The sequence below is a fragment of the Rhinatrema bivittatum genome, chromosome 19, assembly GCF_901001135.1.
Source record: "Rhinatrema bivittatum chromosome 19, aRhiBiv1.1, whole genome shotgun sequence".
Classification (NCBI taxonomy): Eukaryota; Metazoa; Chordata; class Amphibia; order Gymnophiona; family Rhinatrematidae; genus Rhinatrema; species Rhinatrema bivittatum.
Genome location: NC_042633.1, coordinates 41,621,873 through 41,644,179, shown reverse-complemented (window position 1 = coordinate 41,644,179; position 22,307 = coordinate 41,621,873). Strand labels below are relative to the sequence as shown.

The following is a 22,307-nucleotide window of genomic DNA, read 5'->3' as shown; positions in this document are numbered from 1 at the left end:
TATTTAAAAGTGTGTTTAACGTTTCTGCGATGTTTAGATTTCTTACCTTAGTGAAGCACAGTTTGGAGTGTCATTTTAGCTGCTGTTCAAGCAATAAACATCTCTACATTCACTGAGCCTCTTCAGCATCTGGTTTTATTGCAAACTGTACGTGAAGGGTTGCCGGGGCTTTGTGCGTCATTACAAGTGATGAAGAAAAGGCACCTTCGCAGGGCACTCTTAGAAACAGCTAAAACTACCTTCAGTCCACGACCCAACTTCAATGAACATGTTCTTAGGATAAGCAGACACAGCAGAGAGGGATCTCTAACCTACATTTTAAAAATAGGTTTTTCCAAAGTTCTCTCCAGCACAGATTTTTATTATTATTATTTTTTTTAATAGCCACCAGGTAATACATGAACCTTCAGGTTACCTGAAATCAGCCAAAACAATGACTTTATCTAGTCACGTTTTGGATTTCTGTTTACAGAGCTGTAGCACAGAGGGACAGGTGTGCTCGGGGCATCTCTTCACTTTGTTTCTGTGGGGAAAATGCATGGGCCGCCTGGCCGAAAGACACAGTAATTAAAAAGGCAATAAGTCCCTTAAAACCAAATTCAGAGAGACCAGCTAGAAATTTGGACACACAGATGGATGATATGAGCATACAGTCTGATCAGAATAATCACATAGGTAATAACACAACTGCAATCGCTACTGCTCAGGGCACAATTCAAATCAGTTTCAACACCTATTGCATGTATTAAAATCCTACTCAAGTTTCCCTTATTATATTCTCCACAAATATTCAAACAAATTACCTTTTTTTTCTTTTGTTGCAGTGGTTAAAACCTTTTTTATTCTAACCTCTTCCGACAAAAAGAAACAACAGCTGTGGCGCATGTATGAATACGAGCCAGGGGCCTTCTCTAGGTACCGCAGCGAGTGTCTTTAAAGAGGTCTGCTCCATGTCCACGGTGTAGAAATGTGCTAGTTCATCTAAATCTGATGCAGTCTTTGTGTAATAACCGTCAGCACTTCCTGGATGGTTTCCAAGTAGAGAGTTTTCACTCTTTTTAAAAGACTGGTTGTCCACCGTACAAACACAATCTTTAGTTACCAACGGTGAATGCCTGAAGTCCTGTGATAGCTTTCCCCAGAATTAGGGCATGAATATCGTGAGTACCTAAGCAGAGGACAATGGAAAAAAGATTAAGGCTTGTGTATTTCTGCAGTTTCTCTCGGCCTTCTAAAGGTTGCTACCAATTTTTTATTTAAAGAATGTGTAACTCTGAGGATGCTTGGTGAGACATTGGCAAACACATAGAGACCAACATATACTATAATGAAACAAAGCAAAAGCTAGCTGTCTGCCCGCTATTATTTAAAGTCAGCTTTTAGCATTTATTTTAGTAATTATTTACAAAAATGTGTTGCAATTATTAGCTGAATAGTTAACGATGCCAAATGCTTGTTTGAACAGATGGGTCTTTAGCAAGTCCCTAAACGTACAAGATCCCTCGTTTGGGAGTGAATGCCACAAAACCGGGCCTGCAGCTGAAAAGCGTGCTCACGTGTTTCACCAAGGCACATCCGCCTGGGCGAGAGAACATCCAGGAGACCGCAGCCACTTGATCTAAATGCTCGTGAGGGTCTGTAAATGTACTAATACATGTTGGCTTAAAGCCTCACGGACGAGCATTCAGTATCTTAAATTCAGTTCTCTGCTGTATCGGTCGCCAATGGCGAGAGTGTAATATTTGGTGTAGTGTGCCAATTCCACTTTGTATCTGTTAGTAAAACGGGCCACGGAGTGTTGTGCCACCTGAAGAGCCCTCAAAGATGGCTTTTGGCATTGTGATACCTATCAAGTTACAATAATCTCAGCGCCTGGAAATCATATTTAGATAGAAAAGGTTTAAGATTTCGCAGCATCCACTGTTTAAAGGATGCCCCTTTCACTACAACTTTACTTGCATTCGTAAACATAGAGTACGGTTTAGTGTGACAGCAAGGTTTTTATCATCTGAGGGGAAATAGGTACAGGTTTTGATCTGTGATTTATAGTGGTTGACCGGTTTTTCTAAGCTCTCAGAACATAGAGAGCAGTATGAGGAAAAGTTAAACAAGGAGAAGACAATTTTCAAAGCCATTTTACCGAGATAACTAGGCAGTACAATGATTGGATGAAAACTATAGCCTTCCTCCCACCTAACCTTGACGGGAAAAAGCACCCATACTGTTTTACAGATTTTGAAGAGGGAAACTCTGCAAGTTTCTCTTTCAACATTACTTGAAGATTCACAGATAAAAGATGTTAAAAAAAAAAAAAAAAAAAGGGTGCCCCCCTTTTATTGGAGAAGCTAAATGCACAACCTGGGAATAAGCAAGGAAGATACATTTAAAAATACATATGCATTGCACTTTAGAGATGTTCCCCTAGTTTAGGATTTCTGTAAACAGATACTGCAAGCAACCAGAAAGCAGCAAATCTGTAGGCAGCTTACTAACTATATGTGGCCCTCGAGGACCATAGTTGGGTCCCTAGCTTATTCTGTCACTTCTTGATCGCATATGATCAGTGGATTAGTCAATTTCTTTTTTTTTGTATCATGTCACCATAAACCTCTCAGCATGCATTACTAGGGATTTTGTCTTCCTTACTCTCAAGGTTTGCCGTGGATGCTGAGCTTTGGTCTTACCTTCATAGGTGTTCACAGCCTCCAAGTTCATGACGTGCCTGATGACATGGTACTCATCGGATATCCCATTGCCACCTAGCATGTCCCGGGCCTGACGAGCTATTTCCAGTGCCTTCCCGCACGAGTTCCGCTTCAGCATAGAGATCATCTCAGGGGTGGCCCTGGGAGGAGGCATCAACAATCATAAGGATAACAGGTTTCACCACTCTCAAATGCTAGCGGCACGAGCCGTACCCGCATGGTCCTTTCCCAGAAGAGCTTATGATCTTAAGCTTTCGTGCAGGACAGGTTAGATGGCTCAAAGGTGGTCGCACACAGCAATAGGATTAGATCCCAAGTCTTCAGATTTCACGGGATTTAATTTTTTTTTTTTTTAATTCCATGCAACATGATTTGAGCACAAATTGTATTTTCAATGTACAAATCGCGAGAATAGGACCCTGCACCACAAACTCCCCATATACTAACATCAGGCCCGGAAAACTCTGTTCCGCTTCTGACCAGGAGCTGACTTTCGAGTATTATGATTACACAAAGTTGAGCCTACACACTTCTCTAACTATATCGAGGAGTGATGGCTACGGGGGCTTGATTAACAATAGTAACGCATGTCTGAAACACTGCACCGCACACAGAAGTTACAGCTTGCGTCTGACATGTGACGTAATCATATTTTTCACAGCCTCTAATATCTATACATGCCTTAACAAAAAATCAGTACACACTTTTCTTCATCCTTCAGGCGGCCCAACCGCAGGCAGGCCTGTAGCCCCAGGGTGATTTCTGTCAGCATGTCCGCCAGCTTCTTCTGGATCAGCTGATTTCTGGCCAGAGGGACGCCAAACTGAATTCTGAAGAGCAAACGAATACAAGCCAGAGATCGTAACAAAAAATTATGCACTCTCTCAAAAATAAGATCCTGTATTTACCCAGAACTAAAGCAAGACATCAGCAGTAAATTCGAGATACTGAGATTATTCCTGACGCACGAATGAGGTTCATTCCTGTCTAGGTGTGCGCAGAACAAACCCATCTGGAGACACTGCTCCCCCCCCCCCCGGGAAAACCGTCAAACTGCCACAGACCATCCAAATGGTGAAACTGCAGGTGGATCACAAACATTTTCTGTGCCACGATTTAGTTTACATTTTGTTAACAGTAAGCTTTCTTCTGTGCAGACAGAAGAGAGAGCCACGGGATGTCTGAGCCACCAAAGCCGCGAGTTTACAGTCAGGAAGAGCTCACCTGTCCAAGCTGTACTGCCTGGCCGTCCGCAGACAGAACTCGGCAGCGCCGAGAGCCCCCCAGGCAATGCCATAGCGTGCATTGTTCAGACAGCCAAATGGACCCTGTGGAGGACGCAAGAACCCCCCCCCCCCACACACACATATTTAATTAAGCACAACCGATGGAAAAGAATCGTGAACAACACAGGTGGTCGTACAGATCGGCCACAACAAAAGCGGACAAGGACACAGGCAGTAATTGTGACACAAACCTTCACCTCTAAACACACATTTTAGTGCTTGGAAAGTCACATTGAGAAACCTCTCCGAGAAGCCAGCCAGCAATTCTTTACACTTTCCAACATACGGAACACTGGAAAGAATTATTCAAGAGGGATCGATGTCCGTTTGCAAGCACAATAAAAAAAAAAAAAGGGATGGAAATTCACTAAGGGCCTCATTTACTAAGCATTTTCCCCATAAAGCCTTAGTAGGTTAGGCCCCAAATTTGGCACGCAGAATGAAACATCAGACCAGGATTTTCAGGGAACTGAACCCCCCCCCCCCCCCAAAAAAAAACCACATCCATCCTTCAGATACCCCTGCCACACCCTCCGCCCCCACACTCCCCAGCCACGCACACACAGACGCCCCCCCTTCCAACACAAATCCCATCCAACTCCACATACCCCCTGGCCTACATCCCCCATGCGCCCGCATCCTTCCCTGCCCCCCCCCCCCCACACACACACAAAGCCTTCCTACAAATCCGTGTGGGGAAACGTCCCCCCGCGTGCTTCCTTACTCCGAGTCCCGAGACGTGCGGGAGCAGGTTCTCCTCCGGCACCTCCACGTCCTCCATCAGGATCATGCCCGTCGCCGAGGCCCGCAGTGAGAACTTCCCTTCGATTTTCGGGGTGGAGAGACCCTTCATCCCCCTCTCCAGGATAAAGCCCCTCACTTTCCCGTCTTCGCACACCGCCCACACGACACAGACGTCCGCTATGGGAGAGTTGGTGATCCTGAGGCAATTGGGGGGGGGGGGGGGGAGTAAAAAGAAGCAAATGCTCTGGGCAAAAGGAGAGACAGTGAGTGAGGAGGGCCTGTTGCAGATACATAAATAATTATGTGAACAACAACGCCTGGAGAATAATGAAAGGACAAACTGCTTGTGACCGTGCCCTCCCCTCTCACCACGTCTTGGAGCCATTGAGTGTGTAGGTTTTGCTGCTTGGGTTGAAGTGGGCTCTCGTCTCCATTCCCCCGGGGTCACTTCCATGGTTCGGCTCTGTCAGACCAAAGCAGCCCACCAACTCTCCCTTAGCTGATAAGAAAAAAAGTGTGAGAAAATGAATGTACAGAGTCTCAGCAAACGCTAAAAAAAGTAAAAAAAAAAAAATCTCTGTTGCCTAAAAGTGGAGTGTGTCAATGTAGCATCCTGTTTCCAGCAGAGGCCAATCCAGGTCACAAGTGCCTGGCAGGATCCCAAGGGGTAGAGATCCCAAGCTGCTTATCCCAGGGCTAAGCAGTGAATTTCTGCAGCTTCACCTTAATAATGGTTTATGGACTTTTCCTCCAGGAACTTGTCCAAACATTTTTTTTAAACGCAACTACACTAATAGTTTTCACCACATCCTCGGGCAATACATTTCAGAGTTAATTATACATTGAGTAAAAAAAAATGTTTTTTCTCTTATTAGTTTTAAATGAAATGTATTACCCAGTAACTTCATTGTGTCCCCTGGTCTTTGTCCTTTTTGAAAAAGTAAACAACTGATTAACGTTTTTTTGTTCCATTCCACTTTTCTTTTTTTTTTTTTTTAATAGACCTCTATCATATCCCCCCTCAGCCGTCTCTTCTCCAAGCTAAACAGCCCTAACCTCTTCAGCCTTTCCTCATAGAGGAGCTGTTCCATCCCCTTTATCATTTTGGTCGCCCTTCTCTGTACTTTTTCTAATTCTGCTCTATCTTTCTTGAGATGTGGTGACCAGAACTTCACACAGGACTCAGGATGAGGTTGCACCATGGAGGGATACAGAAGCATTAGGATATTCTCTGTTTTATTCTCCATTCCTTTCCTAATAATCCCCAGCATTCGGTTTGCTTTCTTGGCTGCTGCTGCACACCGAGCAGAAGATTTCAATGTATTATCAATGATAACTTCCAGATCCTTTTCCTGAGTGGTGACTCCTAATGTGGAACCTTGCATTGTGCAGCTATAATTGGGGTTACTCTTCCCTAAGTGCATCACTTTGCACTTGTGCACATTAAATTTCATTTGGCATTTGCATGCCCCGTCTCCCAGCTTTGCAAGGTCCTCTTGCAATTTCTTATAATCCTCTTGTTAGGTTTGAATAACTTTGTGTCATCTGCAAATTTGATCACCTCATTTCCAAGTCATTTATAAATATATTCCCTCTCAGCTCTCATCAGGCAACCATCAAGGATGACCTCTCCCCTTCCTGTCTCCCACCTGGTGCTGAGCAGGGAGCCTTCACGAATGGCCTCCTGCTTTGCTTCTTTCCACTTGGGCTGTGCTCTCAGGGACCCGGCTCTGCCCCCTCTTGCCAGCGCGAGGCCATCAGAGCACAGGTCTCATCAGGCCCTCCTTCCCCCGAGCCTCGCACTCACCCAGTCTTGGGAGGTATTTGTGCTTCTGCTGCTCCGTTCCGTAGGCGTTGATCGGGTGCATGACCAGGGAGGACTGGACGCTCATCACTGACCTGTAACTGCTGTCTACTCTCTCGATCTCCCGGGCTAGCAGTCCATAGGTCACGTAAGATGTACCGGCACAGCCATAACCTTTCAGAGAGCAGAATAAGAGGGTCATACAAAAAAAAACCAAAAAAAACCCTACATCACAAGGCAAAGGAAGTCGGGCGAGAGGATGGTCATCAACCCAACAAACCTGCTAATGAAAATGGGCAAACGTCTGAAAAAAAGTGAGATCCAAACATAGTCATCGTTTTGATAGCGTCTTAAGAGGCCGGAGAGGTTGATCCATTCTGACAGCACAAACATAACGCAAGCGCTACTCTGCCAGCACTCATATCACCCATCAGCAACAAAGGGAAGAGCAGGGCATTAAATGTTACGTTTGAAATTCGAGAAATTTTTTTACTTGAGTAAATTCTATATTTTTTTTTTAAGCCACGCTGATAAAAAGCTCTTTTTTTCCCCCCAGAATCCCCACTGCCTTTATAAACGCATCGCTTGCACTTACAAAGAATCCCGGAAGTGCAGGCCCTAAAATTCCATCATAAACAAAATTTCTTCCGCTTAGGATTCTCACGAAGGGGGGGCCACAAAGTGCCGGCAGTGGATTGGAAGGAAAGCCACAGTAACGTGCACAAACGATGTCCTCTCTTTCTCCAGAAAGAGCGCACAGCCGTGGTTTCACAGCCCACCGGCAGTGCGCAGGAAGCAGATCGAGGGGGCAGGGGTTCATGCCACACGCACACACGAGCTAACGGGATCGCTCTTAGCCAGTGACCCCGTCAGTGGCTGGAACACAGCGAGAACACATACTCGACTTTCATGCAAGCACCTGAATACGCTTCTGCCAACCCATCTCCAGAATTACCTTTGATGGTTGATCCTAGCACGCCCAGCTCGCCCAGCTCCAATAAAATATTTTGGTCAAACGCTGCAAGCAAAAGATAGCAATTATATTATATATATATATATATAGCATGTATTGCTCCGTGTGTCCTGTGACTTGACACGTGCCCTCGAGGGGCACCTGGCCCGCCGGCGGCACTAGCAGCGCAGTACCTTCAGTGCGATTGGCCGTCAGGATGCGAGGCATCAGTTTCTCCTGGCAGTAGGCGTGGAACGAGTCTCGGACCATGAGCTCCTCCTCCGTCAGCTGGCTGTCCAGTGCGAAAGGATCCCGCCAGTCAAACTGTAGGCGGGGGGCTGGGAGAGAGAGAGAAAAAAAAACAAAACAACGTGTCAATGCTCCGATGGTCTTCCTGCTTCCTTTTTACTGCGTGGTACCACTCTGTGTCTTGCACCCGTCTGCGATACCAAGCACACACCTCTGAATAATCCTCATAAGGGATGCTAAACCCTCAGCTAGGAGGAAAAAGGACTTTGCAAGAAACCCTCCCAGCACTGCTTTCATCTACAACTGTCAGGAGGCTTCAACGACCATGTCCACGACACCTCCCATCCCCTCTTTTCCTGCCTCGCCCCTCCAAATCCCAAATGCAATAACTGACCGCGTGCTTCAACTGTGAGAACCTCCATGAGGAGCTAGCACGGCGAGTACAAAAAAAACAAAACAAACTTAACATTTTGCAGGGCGCCGTCGTCCCCCTTTCACATTTTCCAAAATGAGATATGAATTAACAAACCAACTCCTGCCACGCAGATAAGATTAGGTGGAACGGGGGCTGCAGTATCACAGACCGAATGCAGGTGACAAAACTTATCCATGAAAGGATCCGACTGCTGCGCAAAGCGTGAGGCTTAAGTGTGCCGGGGAGCAAAAGGGACGCAGCCTGCCTCTGAGCATTCTGGGACGTGTAGTGCCACCGCCTACCATGACAAGAGCAGGGCCACGGCGGGAGCAGCAGACCTGGCTCAAAGTGACCTCCCGCCCCCCCCCCCCCCCCCCAGAACTCAGACTCTTCAATCTTTACAAAAAAAATATTTAAGCAGTTCAAGTCAGAGAAATAGTCTCTTGTTGTGGTGCCTGGCCACTGACCTCTCCGCACGCTGGAGGTGCCCTGCGTCCGGACGGCACTCACTGCCGCTCCGCGACTCGCAGAGTCCAGGAGTTTCAGGGTTGCGCTTCTTAAGGACATCATGGTTACTTTCCTAGTGGGGAAACAGTCGGAGAAGGCAGCGTTAATGCCTCAAAGCAGAGCGAGGGACGCGAGAAACCAGCCCACTGAGCAGGGGAAGATAACGCTCAGGGAGGCTTGACGCACCTCCACTCCATTTCTACAAAACAAACGCTCACAGAGCAGCATCGCACGACTCTCACTGAAAGAGTAACTTTATGGCCATCTGACTCTCCAAAGTCCAAATAACTACTTAACTGCATGTACCATTTTATTCAGATTTATATCAGAGTTAGCTCACGGGCCCCACTGTGCTAAGACGTCAGATCTGATTTAGTGCACTAACTACTACCTCAATACTAAAAGCCCCAAAACAGTATTAGGGTCCCTGTATCCTATGAGCCAGTACTGATCCAAATGCCCAGCATGGTGTTAGGGGTCACTCTCCCTTCTGATCCAGTGTCCCAGCATGGTGTTAGGGGTCACTCTCCCCTCTGACCCAGTGTCCCAGCATGGTGTTAGGGGTCACTCTCCCCTCTGACCCAGTGTCCCAGCATGGTGTTAGGGGTCACTCCTCCCCTCTGACCCAGTGTCCCAGCATGGTGTTAGGGGTCACTCCTCCCTCTGACCCAGTGTCCCAGCATGGTGTTAGGGGTCACTCCTCCCTCTGACCCAGTGTCCCAGCATGGTGTTAGGGGTCACTCTCCCCTCTGACCCAGTGTCCCAGCATGGTGTTAGGGGTCACTCCCCCCTCTGACCCAGTGTCCCAGCATGGTGTTAGGGGTCACTCCCCCCTCTGACCCAGTGTCCCAGCATGGTGTTAGGGGACACTCTCCCCTCTGATCCAGTGTCCCAGCATGGTATTAGGGGTCACTCTCCCCTCTGACCCAGTGTCCCAGCATGGTGTTAGGGGTCACTCCTCCCTCTGATCCAGTGTCCCAGCATGGTATTAGGGGGCCGCTCTCCCCTCTGATCCAGTGTCCCAGCATGGTGTTAGGGGTCCCTCTCCCCTCTGACCCAGTGTCCCAGCATGGTGTTAGGGGTCACTCCTCCCTCTGACCCAGTGTCCCAGCATGGTGTTAGGGGACACTCTCCCCTCTGATCCAGTGTCCCAGCATGGTGTTAGGGGTCACTCCTCCCTCTGATCCAGTGTCCCAGCATGGTATTAGGGGGCCGCTCTCCCCTCTGATCCAGTGTCCCAGCATGGTGTTAGGGGACCCTCTCCCCTCTGACCCAGTGTCCCAGCATGGTGTTAGGGGTCACTCCTCCCTCTGACCCAGTGTCCCAGCATGGTGTTAGGGGTCACTCCTCCCTCTGACCCAGTGTCCCAGCATGGTGTTAGGGGTCACTCCTCCCTCTGAGCTTGCACATTGACTGCAGGCTAGAGAGCTTTGATTGGCATTAAATCTTAGGGTGTCCCAGCTTGAAAGCTTATTTGATCTTAGCGGAAATGTAAGGTTTCTTCTCTCTATCTTTAATTCGGGGATTATGACAAATCCGCCCTCCTTCCCCTCTACTGCCACTGAGATCTATAGAGTTAGACGCTGGAATACGCAGGGGTTTATAAACAGGGAAACGCGTGCGGCCGGTGTGGCTCGCAAAACATTGAGCGATCCGGGGAAATCCCTGCAGTTTTGCATGCAAGGAATGGGGTGAAGAACAGAGATAGAGATGGAGATAGAGATCCCCCCAAAAAAAGTTAACAAACCTCCCTCAGTGCTAAGGTTGCAGGACCTCCTCGGAAGAGCCTCTCAGCTGCTGCTCCGCTGTTACTCAACTCTGAACTCTGCCCGGGTGCCCCCTCACCTTGCCTCACCCAGTGGCTGCCTGCCGACGCCATCTTGAGAGTGGCACATGCAGGTTGGTTTTGTTTGGTTTTGCCAGGGAAGTGCGCCCGGAGTCACCCTACTGACTATTCTGAAGTACTTAGCCTGGGGAAGAAGAAACCATAAAAAAAAGGCACCCAACTACAGCGCCTTTGTTTCTAGTCTGCTCCTATTTAAAACGTGCCCGATGCATGCTCCTGCCCTTAGCCACCCTCCCACTTCCGCCCCGCTCAACATGTCCGCCCCGCTCGCTCAGGGTCCTGCGAGTTGATTGGCTGCGTCCCCCCCCCCCGAGCTCGTGAACACGTTCGAGAAACTGTGACGGAGGCAGAGGCCAAGGGTCTCCCTGTGCGAGGCTTCGCCACTTTTCTTCTCCTTTCCTACTACCAGAATGTTCGCTTGCACCAGAGCCGGGCCTCGGCTAATCCGCTCCGGATCTCGCTTCTGTGCACTTAGGGATTTGCATCGCTTCGTTTGCTTTTAAAGGTGGATGCGAGGAGGGTGGCATCTTTTGGAAACTCAGATTTACAAATCCACGCGTGCATTGGGGCGAAACCAGGACCGGATCAGCCTGTTCGGTTGTCCTGGGGAAGTGAGGAATTCCCTGTTTTGTTTTTTTAATAACTTTTTATTTTTCAATTTTCTTTAAACATCATAACATAATCAAGCAACAAGTAACAGCAATGAACACGGCACAACCCACACTTTAGACAATAGCTCGAGCATCCCGTTTTGCCATTTTAAAATGTTATATCCTCCTTCCCTGTACCTACCTGGATCAGTCCAGACTCCTGGGTTTTGCCTCCCCTCCAGCAGATGGAGACAGAAGTTTTGGTGGATTCTGTCCTAAACCCTGAGGTGCCACCTACTTCTCCACAACCTTTGGAGCCTCCCAGGGGGTTGGCAGGTCCCAAGGGGACTATCCCCCCTGCTATCTGAGGCACTAGGACCGTTCACCCCATGCCTTAACCTTCCCAAAATTTATTGCCCCCCTCTTTTAAGCGCTCAAAACTGCAGTCCGCCATGTCCAATAGGGACCCCCACACCTCTTCATATCTGTCCCATCTGGTCTTGCAGCATTGGTTTTTCCAGGACAGCTAGCTCTGCCTCCTTTTCCACTCTCCCAGATCAGGAGTATATTTCCAATGATGGGTGATTGTCAAACATGCCACATGGAGATGACCGGCCAACTTCCTACGGCCCATCATGCTTCTAGTGGGCCAATGACCCAGCAGAAACAACTCCAGCTGCTGACCACACAGCCTGGTAATACAATCGGCCACATCGGTTCAAAATACCTGGCGCTCCCCGCACCCCCACCACATGTGGATGTATGTTCCATTCTGACCGCACCCCCTCCATCAGCGATTATCAGAATTACTAAATTTGCAACAGTTTATACAGTAACTCCTGATTTTTTATTTACCATATTGATTTCCAATCTTTCTCATCATATTCGCACCACAAATCTGAATTCCACATCTGGATTAAATGATTTGAAGTCGTTACAGCAGATGTAAATTATTTATAAAGCACTGATATCAGGTTCCATGCAACTCAACACCCCCTCGATCCCTTCACTTTCTTCCGGAGATTTCCACCATGGGAATCACAGGCGACAATGCCTTTCGCAGTGGTAAATATAAATACCTACTACTGACAGACAGGTTTGAAATTCTCCCAATAGCTCAGTAAACATTTTTAGTCTTCCTTCCGTCCATAGCTGTCCTAAAAATCTCAAGTATCAGGAGACAGCGTGCACGGGAAGGGATTTGGGTTCCTCAGCAACCATGTCCAACTCCTCTCCGGAATACCACAACCCCCCGCGTCCGCCTCCACGGCCTGCAAAGCATGAGCTGTCAAGGGATGATTCCTGCCAATCAGCCTCAGCACTGGAGTCCATCTCGGCACGCTTAGCAGGGGAGGCTGAACTATATCCCCAGCCCAACCCTCCCTCCATGTACGCCCACGCTCGCGCGGAGCCCACGCTCACCCATTCCCCTAGGCATGTGAACCTACACACCCAATGATATCATTGGAAGTTCGGGAGACCCCACCAATCCTCCCCACCCACCGCCATCTCCCTTGATTTAATGAGCATGTCATATTGCACCCTGGGTGGTCTTTCCTTCCATATAAAGTCTGAGACCGTGCCCCGCAGCGCCTGTAAAACGCGCACAGGGGACATCACATGGCAGGTGCATAAAAGGATAAAGCAGTTTCGGCAAAAATAAGAACAGGGCGGATGCTGCAGATGTCCAGGGCACAGCTTTAGGTCTTGGGTGTGTGGACGGCTCCAGAATCTCAGGATCCAGGAAGTCCCAGATTGGGATAGGAGAGACTTTTGTTTTGGCTCAAGTCCACTTTGAGTTTCTAGCTCACTGACCTCTGCCGGGGCTAATGGCCACTGGGAGTTTTCTTTGGCAACTTGCCAGGATCTCCCTCCTCTCCCATCATTTGTTTTTTGAGTCCCCTTCCATCTAGCCCAACCGTTACAGAGACCGAGGGAGCACCCACCGTGGCTCCCTGTGGAATCCGGTACCCATCACCGCAGCGCGATGGTGACCTTAGGAGAACGAAGGGCCCAAGGCAGATCAACAGCAGTTGGGCCCTGGAGCTCTGACCCCCCCCCCAGCCCCAGATGACAGAGCCTCTTCTCCCAGCCCTAGGGGCTGCCAACATTGACTCTGCAGCATCCCCAGCCCCAGGCAACCTCAGGAGCAGAATTTAAGAGAAATTATTGCCTGTCACCAATAGCAAGGCAAAGGAGATATTTATCACATCCTCTCTCCCTCCACTACTACCCCAAAAAGGATTTCTCTGTTAGTAAATCTTGAAAGTTCAGGAGCAGCTTGCTGGTACGCGGTGCTGTGAAAAACAGAAACCCTGCCTTCGCAATGAAAAAGAGAGAAACCCTTTCGGCAGGCAGCCACAGAAGAAGAAGAAGTAATGCAGGCAAAATCCGAAAGGAAGGAAACCAGGGCCGGCCTGCGGATAAAGCAGAGCGAGCCCACAGCATGTGTTTACTGGCAGCGTGGAAATGCCTCGCCTTGCGGTGGGCAGCGGAAGGGCACTGGGAGAGCAGGAGGTGTGGTGCGGGTGGCCAGGCCGCAGGCCGACCGGCCTCTCTTGGGAGGAGCAGGCACCCAGAGCATGGGAGCAGCGTGGCGAGATGGGTGGGGGCCTGGCAGCACGTGCACAGCCTCCGCCCAGGGCTTAGAACTCGGCATGGCTGAGTGCCATGCCAGGCTCAGTCCTTTGCACCCTTCACCATCTTTGGAGGGTATGACTTTTATAAACACAATTTTATTCCTAGGTATAATATCTGGGGTCGATGCCGTGAAATATATGGAGGTTTACTTCTAGCTCTCAGGCTGGCATTCCCCCAGCACTCATAGGCAGCTGTAATAACAATACAGTACACTCAGTCAAGCGCCCTGTGGTTGGATGCGGATTTTGGACAAACGTCCACAAGCCCTTATTCTATAAGGGGATTAGCGCATCCAAAGCGCTAATCCCCTTATAGAAGGGCGTTCATTTCTGAGCAAAAGCAGCCCAAAAAGTGTACAGAAAAACAGAAAATACTACTTTTCTGTACTTCCTCTGACTTAATATCAAGGCAATATTAGGTCGGAGAAACATAAAAGACAAGAATTAAAAAAAAATGTACCCAAAAAGTGTGCTGGCAGTCAGATTAGGAAAAGGGACTCTCGTAAAACTGAGCCTGTGTTTTCCTAAACCACTGACAGCCACCTCTCCTGGTCGCCCGCGGCCGAGGAAGCGCTAGGGCTCGCCCAGGAGAGGTGGCTGGGCCTGTGTCAGGAAAGTGGGGGCGCTCAGCAGCACCCGTTCCCCTCGCTGGCTTATTGCAGGGGCCCTGAATGTGCAGAATTTAGAGGAAGTGCTTCACCGGCCATGAAAGGCAAAACTGAAATCGGAAATCAAGCTCGGCTCCGTTGCTCTCCACAGGCCTGGGGGGGGGGGTCACCCAAGGGAGAAAACGGGGGACCTGCTAGAGCCCCCCTAGGAGGTCTGAGCACTTCTCCTGCCTTGTGGATCTGACTGAGGGGGAGAAGTGGCAGCGTATGCCGTGGCTGGGGAGAGGGACCTTGCATAGCTGCCAACCAAACCTTCCAGTAGGCAGCGCCATCTCCATTACCAACGCCATGGGATACTGAACGTGCAGCAGGCCTGTTCCCCTCTCTCTCTTTGCAAATCCTGGGTTAAAAACTCGTTTTTCGTTCTTCCCCTGGCTTGTCTCCAGCAGAATCTGCCTTTCCTCGCATCCCGGCTTTAGTGGGGCATGGACCGCTGGCCACCCTTGCCCGTGAAGGTTTGCACTGAGAGGGGCCATGTGGGACTAGGTGAGATGTCGCTCTCACAGCAGACCAGCGGGGGTAACTTATCTCTCCCCCAGCAGGGAACAGCGCAGCAGCAAGACGGACGCTATCTCTCCCCTCCGGCTCCCAGCCTGCTGCCTCTGAGGGTCCCTGATAAGGTCTGGGGGGCTGGTAATCTCCGCCAGCCCTCCGTGGTTTTCCTCGAAACGAACCGACGCAGCGTTCTTAATACTGCACTCAGCTAGCCAGGTCTTTCCCTTTTCTTCTGCTTTTGAAAAAAATGCAAGCGGGCTTCCCCCGGGAGAGAAGATTGAACAGGATGGGGGTTAAGACACATCTGACGGTTTTAACACAGCAGAAAATAAATTCATACAGAGAGGTTCATGCACGATTCAAACTGGGGGAACCTCTCTCCCCCTTCTCTGCTCCTTGTCTCAGTTTCTTTATCTCCCTCCCTCCATCTCTCTGTCTTTTTCCCCTTCTCCCTATCCCTCCCCCTTGTGTCTTTCTGATCTCTCTGTTCCTCCATCCTCCTCTGTTTTTCTCTCTTCTCTTTCTTTCCCTCACTCCTCCTCTTCTGGGTCTGTTTCTCCCCTTCTCTATATCTCTTGCTCCCCCCTCCCCCCTTGATAGCTCTCTGCATTTTCTTTTCCTCTTTACCATTATAAACAGCCTTTGCAACAAGGGTCAAAAGCCTTAACCAAGGATCTGAAGAAGTGACACTTGCAAACCCAGGGGCCAGTCCCACCGCTGCCCGTCAGTATCACTGTGTGTGTGTGGGACAACCCTGTGCTGCTTGCTGAGCTCTCTGGAAGCAGGGCCTGCCTGACTCCTGATTTATCTAATACAATGCTTTGCACACGGGCTGCACTAAGGGCTAGTGAACTGATGTGCAGAAATGTAAAGCGCCTCGACTCAAGGGCATACCTAGAGGGTCGGTGGCAGAGCCAGGATTAGCACCCGAGAACTCTCCTGGACCATCTCCATTGCTCTCGGCCCCGCATCACTTGCCACTGAAAGGCCAGCGATCATGGGTCCTCGGAAGAGGTTCAGATCTCCCCTGCACGCGCTCTCGCTCTCACCACTGACCCCGGGGAACGTCGGGGAAGGGGTTGCCTAATTGGAAAACCAGTGCGTGTACTGCTTCAGCTGGGCTTTCTCAGGAAACCACCCGCTCTTTCATTTCCAACTTCCTCCTCTGAATCAAGAAGCAAGGCCAATATATATAAAGTGAAAAAACTAAAATGCTGGACAGGGCAGGGGGTGCGGGAGAGGGAAGGAGCAGAGGCAGTTCAGGATGTGCACTAAAAGCCCTGGGGACTGAGGCTGAGGAAGCGAAATCTCTGCCCGCCCCGGAGGAGAGCTCATGCGATAGAGAAGTTCAACCGATACCTGGAAGGTATAAACACCAACAGTGCAGAAGGTGGAGGGGAAGGACGGTCCAGAGCAACTTGGGGGTCATGGTCAGAGGCTCCAGGGATGGGATACTCGGGAGTAAGGAAAGGAAATATTGTTTCAGGGAAATGATGGCAGAGCAGGGCAGTGCCAGAATGTTTAAAAAGCCTGAGATAAGGACAGAGGTCGTCCAGGGTCTGCAGCACCGCGTCAGGGATGAGAGTGGGCAGAGCCTGGATGGGCCCATCAGGTCCTCGTCTGCCAGCAGGCTCACCATTGATTTCTAAAGCCCGTTTGTGATCTGGACTCACCAGATGGACCATGTTGGTCTTTTATCTGTAACATTATGAATATTCCTGAGGCCACGTAAGCCTGGAAATAGGTTTACCCCCATTCCCTGAGGTTCTCCATCCAGCGGCACCCGGATCCTTCCTGAGGGTCCAGGTTTTCTGAGCGCTGCCCCTGCAGGGTGCATTCTGGTACCTGCAGGTCCGGATCCTTAATCTCCCTTTAACCCCTGCCTGACCAGCCAGCTGAGGGTTTCCACTTAAAGGCACTGGAAGTGAATGAGCAGCAGGTGTGCACCTCCTCTTCCCATGCAAACTGACAGCCCACCTGATGCTCCCACTTACAGCCTTATTGAGTTTAGGAAATGAGCTGGCCCTGATTAGATCGTAAGCTCTACAGAGCGGGCACCGTCGCTTACGTTTTGGGGGTTTTTTTTTGCTAGAGACGCGATAGGCAGTGCCAGTGGTGCTTTAAAGATTACAAATCCCCTCGCAGAGGGCCAGCAAACTCATCTCCTGCCACCCGATTGGTAGAAATGAGGCCATTTTCTCACTAGCACGGTCAGCGAGCAGCCAATAGGACAGGGGGGGAGGAAATAAGTTTGCCAACCACAGAAAAAAACCCCAAATCTTGATTAAGAGTTGTGAAAGTGAGAATGGGGGAAAGCCCGTGCGTGAGCCAGAGAAAGATGCACAAGCCGAGGAGTGACTTGGAAAAGTGAGCGAGGAGGGGAGCATTGCAGAATTAAACAAAAAACCAAAACCAGTCCTTTTCGTTTTGCAAGGGGTGCTGTGGGTTTCTGACCATGGCAGTGGCAGAGACTGTGCTGCCTCCCATTCACAGCCTGGCCGGCTTTGCTCATTTCCAACAAAAGCCTTCGGAAATCCTGAAGGTAAGGCTGGGGGGACGCTCAGAGGGTGCGATTGAAACCCCCACTTTCACTGAATGGGGGAAGGCATTACTGTCCTGGAATGGAGAATACTGCCCGGAGTGATTTTATATATATATATATGTATGTATATATATGTATGTATATATATGTATGTATGTATATGTATGTATGTATATGTATGTATGTATATGTATGTATGTATATATATATATATATATATATATATGTATGTATATATATATATGGTTTGTATCATGCTGGTCTATATCAGGTATTGGATCACAATTCCTGCAGCAGGTGTAGGGCGTGCGACCTGCATTTCTGCTCGGTTAGGACCGGAGCTGCCACTTCTCTGGGTGTGGGAGTGCTCGAGCGCAAACTCCTTCTCCGCGACCAGGGAGGCGTAACTTAGCGCACCCCCCATTCATTTTGAAAAGTTGACTCCCGTTTTGGCGCTAAACCTGAGTTGTTTTTTTTCTGCTTACTGATCTGTTAATTGAGAGGGGAAGAGTCCTAAAAACGATTGCTTCGTTCTTTTCTCATTAGCCACTGACCCAGGACTGGTGCCCCCGCAGGCTTATTGTGCTCCCATTTGATACCCAGAATCGCGACGGCAGGAAGACCATAGGGCCCACCCGTCCGATCAACTTAGCACCCCTTCCTTACAGAGCCTATGTACTAATGCCGTGCCCTCTCCAATTCAGCTACTCTTTAAACACTTCATATTAGAGGCGCTTATCTGGCTGGGGTTAGGGGATACGTCTCGGCGCAATACCTTAACGTTTCTTAAACTTGGTGAGGGTCTGACGCTAGGTCCCTGGGATCTCAGTCCCTTTCCGGCGTCTCCTCAACCTCCCCCTAATTTCTAAAGGGTCCTACCCAGACTCAATCCAACTGATGGGACGTTCGCCCTAGTCCCACTGATATTCATATGTATTTTACTTCCAGTTAATTCTTGTCTTTCTACTTCCTGGCTACTCTAGCCCCCAAGTTCTATCTCCTTGTTATGTGTAACTTTGCTCTCTTCTTTGGTTTACTCGTTACTCCCCTAAGTGCCATGTAAACCGGCCTGATATGAAGACCGGTATAGAAATATGTTCAATAAATAAATAAAACCTGTGGGCTGGCGGGATAACTGCCTTAGCTGTGCCTCCTAACCCTGGGGCCACAAGCTCGGGCCAAAGGGAAAGCAGGACTGGCTGGACAGGCAGCCTTCAATCGTTTGTATAGACCCAGATCTAGAGGTAAGGGGGAGAGTTCTGGTAAGGAGCTGCAGCCTTGAAGTGTGAAGCACTGGGCTTGCAGCCTTTCACTTACCACAGAGGCAGTCTCAGGGATGGCACCAGATACAACTCGGCTATGTCACCTAACATGCAAGTGACTATTACAATGTTATAAAAACTATGCGCAATTTACCCATTGCAGTTTAAAATATTTTTGACGGCCTTCCTGAATTTTGAATGGTCCATCCCCAATGATGCACAAATAGTAACACACAACATGTGGCCTATCGCGTTCCTCCCAAGGGGTTTTCATGGATCGTTGGCGTGTTTGGGGGCTTGGATGTGAGCTTTTCGGGTTTTTTTTCTTCAGGAGGAACCTGGGAAGATCAGAGGGTGTTAAAGGAGTGGGCAGATCTCCAGGGCGGGATGAGCACAGCCTGGACACGGGGACTGGGGGTGGGGGAAGATAAGGAGATTCAGCGGCTCTGACTTAGGAGCCTGCAATTGATTTTACATCATTCACTGGTGAGATAACGAGAAAAGCAAGGTTCCCCCCCCCCCCCCCCCCCGAATGCTGCTTACACAGTGTTGGGATGGGAGAGGAGGCAGATGAACTGAGGGAAGGGGGAGCCCCAAAAGCGAGATCACTTAGCCTTATCGGAAGACGTTTCAAACCGCATTCTAACAATTTCTATTTATTTATTTATTTTGTTTGTGTGATTTCTGCAGTGGTGGAAGGTACCGGAGAGCCCAAAGGTCGTCGTCTTGGGGGAGGACCCCTCCAGTGCCTCTCTGGACCAGCGCCCGCCAGCCGAAGCTGCCTCGCCTCACATTAAACGGGAAGATGATGATTCCTACTGGGACCTGGACTTCCTTCTCAACAACTTCTCCAGCTCCGAGGTGAGCCCCGGCTCCCAGGGGCTGGCGTGCCCCGGGGCGGACGGCCCGCTGGAAGGCCACCACCAAGCGTGGCAAAAGGCATATCACCAGGACTTCGACTTGAGGAATTACCAGGCCCCTGAGTGTGGCTTGCTTGCCTTCGCCGGCCCCACCAGCCTGGTGGCAGAGCTCTTGGGGGACGGACCGGTCTCTGAGCCATGTGACGGGATGACCGACAGCTTCGCAGAGTCGTCGTCGGACGTGATGCCCTCCTGGGCCGAGCCAGGAAAGGCAGCGGGAGGCTACTTTATCACTCCGCTAGGCGGCACCTCTCACCAGACGGATCAGAAGTCGGCCGCCTTCAGGCACCAGTACCAAGTCACTTGTGGGGGCTACCTCTACCACGTGGACCCTTCCAGAGCAGCCGTGGTGGGTGCTCCCCCGGGAAACTTTGCAGGCTCCTGTCTGAAAGGGGGGGCCTATGGGCAATTCCAGGTCCCCCAGCAGGCCTTGGGTCCTTACTGCCCCTACGACAGCTACCAGCCATTCCTCCACCCTGCCCTCCCCAGCCAGTACCAGGCTCGCCTCCAGCTGTACCAGTCAGACTCTGGGGCCAAGCACGCCCCTCCCTCCTCCTCCTACCTCGGCCTCGTGGCACCGTCGCTGGAGGAGACGGAGGAGGTCAAGGTGAAGAAGAGCCGCAAGTCCTGGACCCGGAAGCGCACAGCCAGCCACACGTGCAGCCACCCGGGCTGTGGCAAGACCTACACCAAGAGCTCGCACCTCAAGGCGCACCTGCGCACCCACACAGGTAAGAAGGATGGCTGGCGGCCCCTGACCCTGCCGCCTGCCTAGGGCGCTCATTGTACCTGCAGGGAGGAGGTGATCTGTTTGCAAGCCGTGATGCAGAAGCAAAAGATGCGCAAATCAGTGCCCCAGGATCGCTCGATCCCACCGAGCTCCAATAGTACTGCGAGTAAGTGCATGGGACCCAGGATGCTGCTTCACCTCCACGGTGCGAGTGGGCCTGGGGGGGGGGAGGGATTCCCTCGGCCTCGCCCCGGGGGGGGGGGGGTGATTTCCGTACGCAGAGCGCTTCCACCTCCTCCTCCTCCCGCTGCTGATCCTTGACCATGTCTTTTGCCGTTGCAGGGGAGAAGCCGTATCACTGCACCTGGGAGGGCTGCGGCTGGAAGTTTGCCCGTTCGGACGAGCTGACCCGGCACTACCGGAAGCACACAGGCCAGCGCCCCTTCCAGTGCCAGCTGTGTCAGCGGGCCTTCTCGCGCTCGGACCACCTTGCCCTGCATATGAAGAGACACATGTAGCGGTGCAGTGCGTGTGCCTGTGTGAGTGACTGTGCCCCCTTCTCCACCACACTGTGCTGGCGTTGCTCTGCTCAGACCTCCTCCCCCCCCTCTCATACTTTTGTGATGGAACTGGATTGGACAAAACCCACTGGGGGAGGGTGGTGAGAGGGGGGTCTTTAGGTGGAGGGCGGTGAGAGGGTTATGGATTTGTAAAGGAGGGAGGCAGAGTGCCAGATGAATGTCCGTTCTGTGTGAATAAATCTTATATTAAGGATGCCTGCTTCCTATTTAATGTGTGTGGCCTAGTTTCAGTCTATCTCACTTGTCCCGCTGTGGAAGTCTGCCCTGCCCTCGCCGTAGTTACGGCTGTGGGTTAGAAGGATGGACTTCTACATTTCTGTATCTCACGAGGATAGAAATCCCTTAAAAAGACCAAACAAAACCCCACTTTCTATACTGTGCAGCCTGCCTCCTGCACGTGGTGTTCTCAGGCACCCAGAAACAGGGCTGTCCTGGGCGGGGAGGGGCATGTAGGGGTGACCACACTGGGCCCTACCCCCAACACCGTCATTGCACAATTACAGGGCTCTGCTGGGCTGAACATCACCTAAGACCGGCCATGCTGATTTCCCCCTAAATACAAAATCTGACAGAGGGATCTGGGACCAGAATAGCAATGAAGGCCCTTGCTCTGAATAATAGGTTGTCTGTCTTAGAATAAAGCATAATCGATTAAGATCCCTAATGATGAATTATTGCTTGCACAGTACAACCTCTCACTGCTTATGAGAGAGGCAGAATCTTTATTTTATTTATTATACAAGTTTATGATGTGCGTGCTCTGTAAGGCTAGGGGTTTAATTTGATTCCCTCACGTCAAGAATTTTTGCCCAAAATGGGGAAGATTTCCTAATCTAGGCTGCAATAATTTCTGGAAATACTGCCCCCTGCACTTCCCAGGATGGCCACGGAGTGGGGCTGCAGGCTAGGGGATGGTTCCCACCCTCCATGGACAGGGGAAGCCGCCCTGCCGCAAACCCACAACTTGAGAGATAGGAGAGTTTCAGCGTGTGGGCCTTCGTCCCAGCCACAAAGGAAACCAAAAGCCCCCCCGGCCCAGCAGGCTCTAGGGTGGCTGCCCGACGGCGTTTTCCATGCAAAGTATTGAAACGACTCTTACGGTGCAAGATGTGTTTGTCCTCTTAAGGAGTTACAAAAACATCACAGGACAGAGTGAAAGACCCATTATCAATAAAGTTTGTGGGCCTGTGATCTATAGAGAGATGTTTTGCTTCTTGCTAATGTCTCTTTGAAGCTTTCTTTATCCTCCTGTTGCTGTGATAGTTGGGTCTTTCTTTGCATCTTGCTGAAGTGGTCAAAACGTTAAGCAGTTTTATAAAGCCCTCTGGCTCCCAGAAACCCAAGGACAGGCTTAGCCTTTGCTGATAAAGGT

The 22,307-nt window shown here is 50.2% G+C and overlaps 2 protein-coding genes across 2 annotated transcripts; one reads left to right on the top strand and one right to left on the bottom strand.

Annotated features, from left to right (window-relative positions):
- Window positions 1-117: 117 nt before the first annotated feature.
- Window positions 118-10,565, bottom strand: LOC115080690 (glutaryl-CoA dehydrogenase, mitochondrial-like). The gene is made up of 11 exons (XM_029585046.1): window positions 10,410-10,565; window positions 8,623-8,735; window positions 7,686-7,829; window positions 7,495-7,557; window positions 6,543-6,713; window positions 5,105-5,234; window positions 4,716-4,932; window positions 3,930-4,033; window positions 3,410-3,535; window positions 2,685-2,845; window positions 118-1,168 (listed from the first exon to the last, which is right to left on the bottom strand). Exons 2-11 carry the CDS (start codon window positions 8,723-8,725, stop codon window positions 1,095-1,097), a joined length of 1,293 nt encoding a protein of 430 aa, XP_029440906.1. The 5' UTR covers window positions 8,726-8,735; window positions 10,410-10,565; the 3' UTR covers window positions 118-1,094.
- Window positions 10,566-17,015: 6,450 nt separating this feature from the next.
- LOC115081092 (Krueppel-like factor 1) lies at window positions 17,016-21,898 on the top strand. The gene is made up of 3 exons (XM_029585604.1): window positions 17,016-17,442; window positions 19,395-20,355; window positions 20,697-21,898. The coding sequence occupies exons 1-3, from the start codon at window positions 17,356-17,358 to the stop codon at window positions 20,870-20,872; spliced, it is 1,224 nt and encodes a 407-aa protein (XP_029441464.1). The 5' UTR covers window positions 17,016-17,355; the 3' UTR covers window positions 20,873-21,898.
- Window positions 21,899-22,307: the final 409 nt, after the last annotated feature.

Coding starts and splice junctions, on each gene's coding strand:
- LOC115080690 (XM_029585046.1), bottom strand. CDS start 8,725: ATGATGTCCTTAAGAAGCGCAACCCTGAAACTCCTGGACTCTGCGAGT. Junction 4,933..5,104: donor CTCAATGGCTCCAAGACGTG/GTGAGAGGGGAG, acceptor CAATTGCCTCAG/GATCACCAACTCTCCCATAG. Junction 3,536..3,929: donor AGGCAGTACAGCTTGGACAG/GTGAGCTCTTCC, acceptor TTTGCTCTTCAG/AATTCAGTTTGGCGTCCCTC.
- LOC115081092 (XM_029585604.1), top strand. CDS start 17,356: ATGGCAGTGGCAGAGACTGTGCTGCCTCCCATTCACAGCCTGGCCGGC. Junction 17,443..19,394: donor AGCCTTCGGAAATCCTGAAG/GTAAGGCTGGGG, acceptor TGATTTCTGCAG/TGGTGGAAGGTACCGGAGAG. Junction 20,356..20,696: donor GCACCTGCGCACCCACACAG/GTAAGAAGGATG, acceptor TTGCCGTTGCAG/GGGAGAAGCCGTATCACTGC.